General features: G+C 32.9%; 1 protein-coding gene across 1 annotated transcript; it reads left to right on the top strand.

Moving 5' to 3' along the window:
- Positions 1–833: 833 nt before the first annotated feature.
- LOC107469583 (18.1 kDa class I heat shock protein-like) lies at positions 834–1,226 on the top strand. Its single transcript, XM_016088961.1, has one exon. It carries the CDS (start codon positions 834–836, stop codon positions 1,224–1,226), a length of 393 nt encoding a protein of 130 aa, XP_015944447.1.
- The last annotated feature ends 8,107 nt before the right edge of the window (positions 1,227–9,333 follow it).

Raw genomic sequence — 9,333 nt, 5'->3', positions numbered from 1 at the left:
TTTAGAGCACAAAATAAATAAATTCAATTTAAAATAATCTTATTTAAATTACCATATTAAAATTATACATCTATTATATCAACTATTACATTTCATATTATCCAATGATTCTAATTATTATTAAAAAATATAAAATAAAATCATTTTAAACTGATTTTGATTAATTTTTTATCGTGTGTCAAATACTTTTGAGTAACTACTAACTAATACCTTCGGGACAGTTTTTAACTCGATAGTCAATTCAAATGATATACAACTTATCTGGTACGGAATTCGATGGTCTAGAACGTTTGGACTATTAAATAGTCCCATAACAAAACATATTTTTTAAGTTTTCAATAACTGTTAAATAGTTCGTTTTTAATTTTAATTATAAATTAATACTATATATTTGATTTAATTATAAAAAATATTTTTTATTTTATAAATTATTATTTTATCATACATCTATTATGTTTATTAATAATAAAAAATAAAAATAATCGATTGAATTTCAGGTTTTCCATAACTCAATCGATTTATAAACCATTAGTCACGACACGATTCAAAATTTATAAAAACGATATGCGCGATTCAAAATTCAATCGATTGGATTATCCTATCAATCGATTGAATGCAGAAAAAAATTATTTACGTCACATTTCAATCGATTGAATGATCATACCAATAGATTGAATGTCGCTATTAAAATGATATATGAAGGTTTAATCAATTGATATGATAATACAATCGATTGCTTCGTAAAAGGAAACGAGTTATTTATTCGTGTTGATTAATCTTGAACAAATTAGTTACAAGAAAAAATCGCAGATTAAGAAATGTTGATTATCCCAATGACAAACTCCTTGGAGGAAAACTCTTCCCTTGCACTGCCACAACTGTCCCGGGAGGATCCCTTGTGCGTGAGCAAAGACGTGGATTGGAAGGAGACGGCAGAAGCGCACGTGTTCATGGCTGATATGACGGGTCTGAACAAAAAGGAGGTGAAGGTTGAAATTGAAGAAGGCGGTGTACTTCAGATAAGCGCCGAAAGGAGCATACAAAGGGAAGAAAACAACGGTGATGCCATGCACCGCGTCGAGTGCGCCACTGGAAGATTCTCCAGGAGCTTCACTCTTCCTGCTAATGCTAGAATGGATCATCTCAAAGCTTTCATCGACAATGGGGTTCTAACTATCACTGTCTCCAAAGACAACTTCAACCTATTGCATGCTGTTTTTAATTGACTACACCAAACTCAATCGATTTATAGACCATTAGTCACCTGATTCAAAATTTATAAAAACGATCTGCACGATTCAAAATTTAATCGATTGGATTATTCTACCAATCGATTGAATGCAGAAAAAACTTATTTACGTCACATTTCAATCGATTGAATGATCATACCAATCGATTGAATTGGAATATACTATTAGTCACGTACAAAATTCAATCGATTGTATTATCATACCAATTGATTAAACCTTCATATATCATTTTAATAGCGGCCTTCAATCGATTGGCTAATATAAACAATCGATTGAATTATAAAAAACTCACATTCTAGTCATGGTTTAATCGATTGGGTAATATAACCAATGGATTATATAATATAACCAATCGATTGATTTTTGTTAGAACCATATTGACTTGAAATTTAATCGATTGTTTTGTTGATCCAATTGATTGATTTTCTAAGAAACACGATTTCAAAATCCTCGACGGATGTAATGGATCAAAGTTTATGGATCAAAGATAAACTTTTAATCGATTGAGATTGTCAAAAAGTTATTAGGATCAATAAAAAATCTAATTCATTATTGTTTTTGTTTTTTATTATTAATAAACATAATAGATTATTGATAAAATAATAATTTATAAAATAAACAATAATTTTTTATGATTAAATAAAATATATAAAATTAATTTATAATTAAAATTAAAAACAAACTACTTAACAATTATTAAAAAACTTAAAAAATATATTTTGTTATGAGACCATTTAATGGTCCAAACGTCATGTACCATCCAATCCTTTGCCTAACTTACCGATTAAGAGAAACAAATGCCAAGCTATAAGCATTAAATAGTTAGTACTTAGTAGAATTCTTGATTCGTTGAACTTTGGAAATCACTTCACTTTGAAATTCGGTAGACCTCAAATTCCGTAAAGTTCGCAAAGTAGACGCTACACCACAATAACATCTTTTTACCTTTTCTTTTTCCCTTTTTTTTACATAATAGTTTTCTCAAGTTTACATTAGTCATTCTACCATAATTACTCCATAAGTTGTTGCTAATAGAAATTTTTTTTATTTTAACAAATAATAAATATTTAAAATGTTCTTAATTAGTAATTAGAACATATATCACCGATGTCATTTTTTTTAACTTTTAAGTTTTTTGCATAATTTTTTTTTTTGCCTTTGTCTTATACTAATTTTCTTTTGGTTCAATAATGGTCGAAATTTAGACCTTTCGGCTATATTTGGATATTATATCATAATATTATTTTTTAAAAAAATTTAAATTAATAAAAAAAGACATATTAATAATTAAAAAATGTTACTTATACAATAAAATTTAATTTTTAGTCAATTTTTAATATTATTTAATTATTTTTTAATTAAAACATGTTCTTATTTTTTAAATACACATTTATAATTAAAATTAATTTAAATTTTAAAAAATAAATTTTTTCTAACTTCCTACCCATTTCATAGTTAGTTATTGTTTGATTTGTTTCCTTCTCTTACGTTCTTTCTCTTTATAACACAGTTTTCTTCTTTCTTCTATTCTTCTATCTCGTTCTCCGCTTCTTTCTTAAAGTTGCCGTAATTTCTTTTTCAATTATAACACATTTAAAATTATTAATTTATACATCATAAATCTAAAATTTAAATTTAAACATTAAAAAATAATTGTAACACATCTAAAATTATGAAATGATACACAAAATATTTCTAAAACACATTCAAAATTATAAATAAAAAATTTAAACCCTTGCAGTGGCCGTAATTATAGATACAACAGTGTTGACAATTTAACGATTGTAATCCTTTAAGTTGTTCTTCTACCTAAACCATTCTCCAATACAATTTAGGATGTTGTACATGGCATGCAAAATTAATGTGATTGAATAACTAAACAGATAGATACGGTTAATTATGAATCACTTTCTCTTAAATACATCCAAAATACTTGAGGTCCACAGATTAGCGACGCTGATGAGGACTAACGCGAAGAGAAGTAGGATGAAACGAGGCTGCGGACTGAGCGGTGAGGAGGTGGAAGGCGATGCCAAGGACGAGCGAGGCGGATAACGACGTTGCAGAGAAATGGGGAAGAGGACGAACAGCGCTGGGGATAACGCGGTGGCGCCGAGGAGGACGGCGGCGCAGATGAATAATCTCACGGGCGAATTAAAATCTTCAATTTCATTGAATTTATATTTTGAAAGTGTATTTAAATGATGATTTGTTAATAATTAAAAATAATAAAACTGAAATAGAAATTTTAAATTTTAGTTTTATTTAGTTTATATTTTAGATGTGTATTCAATTTAAAAAGGCACTAAATCTATTTAAATATATTTATTTTACTTTTTTTTAATTTTATAATAGAAGACTGAATATTGTACAATTTTTAAAAGATACCTAATTGAATTGAATTGTTAATAATTTTCAAGTTCTGCTAGGGTTTGCAGAAAATACTTATTTTGCTAGTTAAAATCTCTAGAGTGTCAACGATAATACAATGGCAGCTCCTGCTGCCTCATAGAGAACAGGTAGAGGACAGACTAAATTAGAGGAGGAACAGATCATAGTTTTTGTAGATGAAGACATCAAAGAAGGATTGAATTTATGTACCAAAAGTTTGATTGGAAGATTACTGGCGGACAGATCATTCAGTGCAAGTACATTGGAGGCTGCTCTAAACACAATATGGAGACAACCAGAAGGTTTTCGGGTTCTAGATCACGGAGGTAACAAATTCTAATTTTTCTTTAAGGATGAAATCGAATTGCTCAGGGTGGAGAAAGAAGATCCTTGGTTGTTCAAGAATTATATTCTAAATCTAAAAAGATAGAGGAAAGATTCAATTATCAATGATGCAGAATTCTCTCATGCTCCTATATGGATACAACTGTGGGGTTTACCGAATCAATGTAAAACCAAAGAATTGGGAAAAAGGGTAGGAGAGACGTTGTGAAAGGTGATGGATGTTACTGTATTCTCTATGAAGGAAAAGGAGGAGAGGATTTTAAAAATTCAAATCCTCCTAGACATCACAAAACCATTGAGGAAGAAGATGAGAAAGTGAAGAGAGAGAAAGTGGTTAGGATGTTTTTGAAAAAGATATGATTTTAAAAATCTTAAAAGGATATGATTTAAAAAATTTTGACCAAGTCAACCCAAGAAATTCGAAAATGATGAGAAATTAAAGGAAAAGATATTTTTTTAATTTTTGAATTTTATGAGGAAAGAGAAAAACACACAAAAGAAACAAGACTTAAAATTTTTAGATCTAGTGTTCCTTGTTTTTCGAAAATTTTAGAGGGAAAACACCAAGGAACACCAAACTTAAAAATTTTAAGATCAAAACACAAAGAAGACTCAAGAACACCTTGAAGACTCACAAGAATAACAAGAACAAAAAATTCAAAGACTCAAGAACACAAAAAAGAACACCAAACTTAAATCTTTTAGAAAACTAAAAATAAACTTTTGAAAATTAAAGAAAAATAACAAGAGAACACCAAACTTAAAATTTGGCACAAGATTTAATCAAAGAAAAATTATTTTTGAAAAAGTTTTAAAAGGAAGATACCCAATTACCAAGAACACAAGCACAACGCTCTAGCCAACTGAGCTATAAATTTAACGTGTTTTAAAAAGGTATTTTTAATATATATAATTTTTTTGAAAATTGATAATTTGAAAATGCACAAGAAAAATAAGAAAAGACACAAAACAAGACAAACTAAAGATCAAACAAGAAAAATAGCAAGAACAACTTGAAGATCAAGCAAGAACAATGAACACAAACTCGAAAATTTAAAGAAAAATAAAAACATGCAATTGACACCAAAATTAAGATATAAAACTAAACTTAAACAAAAGACTCAAAGAAAAATTAAAAACTCATGAAGAAAAATAATATTTTTGAAAGATTTTTAAAAAGAATAATAAAAGATGTAATCCTAGTGACTCTAAACCAAAAAGACAAATTTTTTTCTAATCTAAGTAACAAGATAAACCGTCAGTTGTTCAAACTCGAACAATCCCCGATAACGGCGCCAAAACTTGGTGCACAAAAATTACAATCACACTTTGCAATTCCACACAAATAACCAGCAAGTGCACTGGGTCGTCCAAGTAATACCTTACGTGAGTAAGGGTCGATCCCACGGAGATTGTCGGCTTGAAGCAAGCTATGGTTATCTTATTATTATTAGTCAGGATATCAATAGTGGTTCTTAATTTTAATTGTGAAAGTGAAAGAATATGAAATGAATACTTGTTACACAGTAATGGAGAATGGGTTGGAGTTTTGGAGATGCTCTGTCCTTTGAATTTCTGCTTTTCTACTGTATTCTTCTTCACGCACGCAGGTCTCCTTCCATGGCAAGCTGTATGTTGGTGGATCACCGTTATCAATGGCTAACAGCCGTCCTCTCAGTGAAAAGGGTCCATGTACATGGCTAATCATCTGTTGGTTCTCACTAATGTTGGAATAGGATCCATTGATCCTTTTGCGTCTGTCACCACTCCCAGCATTCATGAGTTTGAAGCTCGTCACAGTCATCCCTTCCCAGATCCTACTCAGAATACTACAGACAAGGTTTAGACTTTTCGAATCTCAGAAATGCTGCCAATTGATTCTAGCTTATACCACGAAGACTCTGATCTCACGGATTTGAATGCTCTGTTGTCAGGAGAGGCAGTCAAACTCGTGAGCCAGGAACCCAGGAGACATACATTCAATCTAAGGTAGAACAGAAGTGGTTATCAGGCACGCGTTCATAGGTTGAGAACGGTGATGAGTGTCACAAATCATCACATTCATCATGTTGAAGTGCGAATGAATATCTTAGAATAGAAACATGCGTGATTGAATAGAAAATAGACATAATTGCATTAATTCATCGAGACACAGCAGAACTCCTCACCCCCAACCATGGGGTTTAGATACTCATGCCATCAAAGGTACAAATTTAGATGTAAAAATGTCATGAGGTACAAAATAAACTAAGATAGATAATGCAGAAATCCACTTCTGGGACCCACTTGGTGTGTGCTGGGGCTAAGCATTGAAGCTTTCACGTACATAGGCTATTCTTGGAGTTAAATGCCAGTTTGTAACTTATTTTTGGCGTTTAACTCTAGTTTGTAACTTGTTCCTGGCGTTTAACGCGAGAATAGGGCAGAAAGCTGGCGTTGAACACCAGTTTATGTCGTCTAAACTTGGGAAAAGTATGAACTATTATATATTTCTGGAAAGCCCTAGATGTCTACTTTCCAACGTATTTGAGAACGTACCGTTTGGACTTTTTTAGCTCCAAAAATTCCATTTCGAGTGCAGGGAGGTCAAAATCCAACAGCATCAGCAGTCCTTTGTCAGCCTCTGAATTAGATTTTTGCTCAGGTCCCTCAATTTCAGCCAGAAAATATCGGAAATCACAGAAAAACACACAAACTCATAGTAAAGTCCATAAATGTGAATTTTAGTTAAAAACTAATAAAAATATACTAAAAACTAACTAGATCCTACTAAAAACTATCTAAAAATAATGCCAAAAAGCATATAAATTATCCGCTCATCACAACACCAAACTTAAATTGTTGCTTGTCCCCAAGCAACTGAAAACCAAATAGGATAAAAAGAAGAGAATATACAATGAATCTCACAATATCAATGAAACTTAGTCCCAATTAGATGAGCGGGGCTAGTAGCTTTTTGCTTCTGAACAGTTTTAGCATCTCACTTTATCCTTTGAAATTCAGAATGATTGGCATCTATAGGAACTCAAAATTTTAGATATTGTTATTAATTCTCCTAGTTCAGAACGTTGATTCTTGAACACAGCTACTTTATGAGTTTTGGCCGTGACCCTAAGCACTTTGTTTTCCAGTATTACCACCGGATACATAAATGCCACAGACACATAACTGGGTGAACCTTTTCAGATTGTGACTTAGCTTTGCTAAAGTCCCCAATTATAGGTGTCCAGAGTTCTTAAGCACACTCTTTTTGCTTTGGATCATGACTTTAATCACTCAGTCTCAAGTTTTTCACTTGGACCTTCATGACACAAGCACATGGTTAGGGACAGCTTGATTTAGCCACTTAGGCTTGGATTTTATTTCCTTGGGCCCTCCTATCCATTAATGCTCAAAGCCTTGGATCCTCTTTACCCTTGCCTTTTGGTTTAAAGGGCTATTGACTTTTTCTACTTGCTTTTTCTTTTTCTTTCTCTCTTTTTTTATTTTTATTTATTTTTTATTTTTTTTGCTACTTTTTTTTCACTGCTTTTTTTGCTTCAAGAATCAATTTCGTGAGTTTTCAGATTATCAATAAGATTTCTCTTTGTTCATCATTCTTTCAAGAGCCAAAAATTTTAACATTCATAAACTTCACTATCAAAAATATGCACTGTTCAAGCATTCATTCAGAAAACAAAAAGTATTGCCACCACATCAAAATAATTAAACTAATTTCAAGATAAAATTTGAAATCCAAGTACTTCTTGTTCTTTTGTAATTAAGCACATTTTCCATGTAAGAGAGGTGAAGGATTCATGAAATTATTCATAGCTTTAAGGCATAGACACTAGACAATAATGATCATGTAATAAAGACACAAACATAGATAGCACATACGGCATAAAAATCAAAAAACAGAAAAAAATAAGAACAAGGATATTAAAGAACGGGTCCACCTTAGTGATGGCGGCTAGTTCTTCCTCTTCAAGATCCTATAGAGTGCTTGAGCTCCTCAATGTCTTTTTCTTGCCTTTGTTGCTCCATCCTTAGTGCTTTTGGTGCTCCTATCCTTAGTTTCTCCCAATAGTTGTGTGGAGGAAAATGTATCCCTTGAGGCATCTCAGGGATTTCTTGATGAAGGAATTCCTCATGCTCTTGTTGAGGTTCATGAGTGGGCTCTCTTGTTGTGCAGTCAAATGCTCTACCACTGAGCTATGGACCCTTGAGATGAATCTCTCCATCTCCCATGACTCGGAGGTGGAAGCTTTTGTCTTCCCTTTCCTTTTTCTAGAGGTTTCTCCGACCTTAGGTGCCATAAATGGTTATGGAAAAACAAAAAGCAACGCTTTTTTCCACACCAAACTTAAAAAGTTTGCTCGTCCTCGAGCAAAAGAAGAAATAGGGGAGTAGATGGGGATCCTGTGGGGTCCACAGATCCTGAGGTGTCAAGGATTTCTCATCCCTGCTCCATTTAGGCGTGTAAACGCCCTTAGTGTGCAATCCTGGCATTTAACACCAAGCTGTAACCTGTATCTGGCGTTAAACGCCATCTTGATGCTTCTTTCTAGCATTAAACGTTAGTTTGGTGCTTCTTTCTGGCGTTTAACGCCCGGAATGGTGCCAAACTGGGCGTTAAACGCCCATTCTGCTATCCTTACTAGTGTTTAAACGCCAGTAAGCTCCTCCTCCAGGGTGTGCTATTTTTTATTTTGCTTTAATTTTCGCAGTTGTTTCTGTGACTCCACATGATCATCAACCTAAAGAAAACATAAAATAACATATATAAATAAAATTGGGTTGTCTCCCAATAAGCGCTTCTTTAATGTCAATAGCTTGACATTGAGCTTTAATCTAGTCTCAGTTTTGAGCATTCTTGCTCAACATTGCTTTCAAGATAATGTTTAACTCTCTATCCATTAACAATGTACTTTTTGTCAGAGTCAATATCCTGAAGCTCTACATATCCATATGGTGACATACCTGTAATCAAATATGGTCCTCTCCACCGGGATTTTAATTTTCCAGGGAATAGCCTGAGCCTAGAGTTAAACAGCAGAACCTTTTGTCCTTGGTTTAGGAATCTGGTTGCCCAGTAGGCTTTATGCTCCAGTTCCACGGGCAGGTGACAGGCCTTCCCATACACAAGCTGGTATGGAGAGGTTCCTATAGGAGTCTTGAATGCTGTTCTGTATGTCCATAGAGCATCATCCAAGATCTTTGCACAATCCTTTCTACGGGCAATTACAGTCCGTTTCAAGATTCTTTTTAGTTCTCTATTAGAGACTTCAGCCTGTCCATTTGTCTGTGGATGATATGGAGTTGCCACCTTGTGGCTAATTCCATATCAGACCATGGCAGTATAAAG

Source organism: Arachis duranensis, chromosome 10 (genome assembly GCF_000817695.3).
Source record: "Arachis duranensis cultivar V14167 chromosome 10, aradu.V14167.gnm2.J7QH, whole genome shotgun sequence".
NCBI lineage: Eukaryota > Viridiplantae > Streptophyta > Magnoliopsida > Fabales > Fabaceae > Arachis > Arachis duranensis.
The sequence above is the reverse complement of the archived record's forward strand: the minus strand, read 5'-3'. Positions and strand labels throughout refer to the sequence as shown.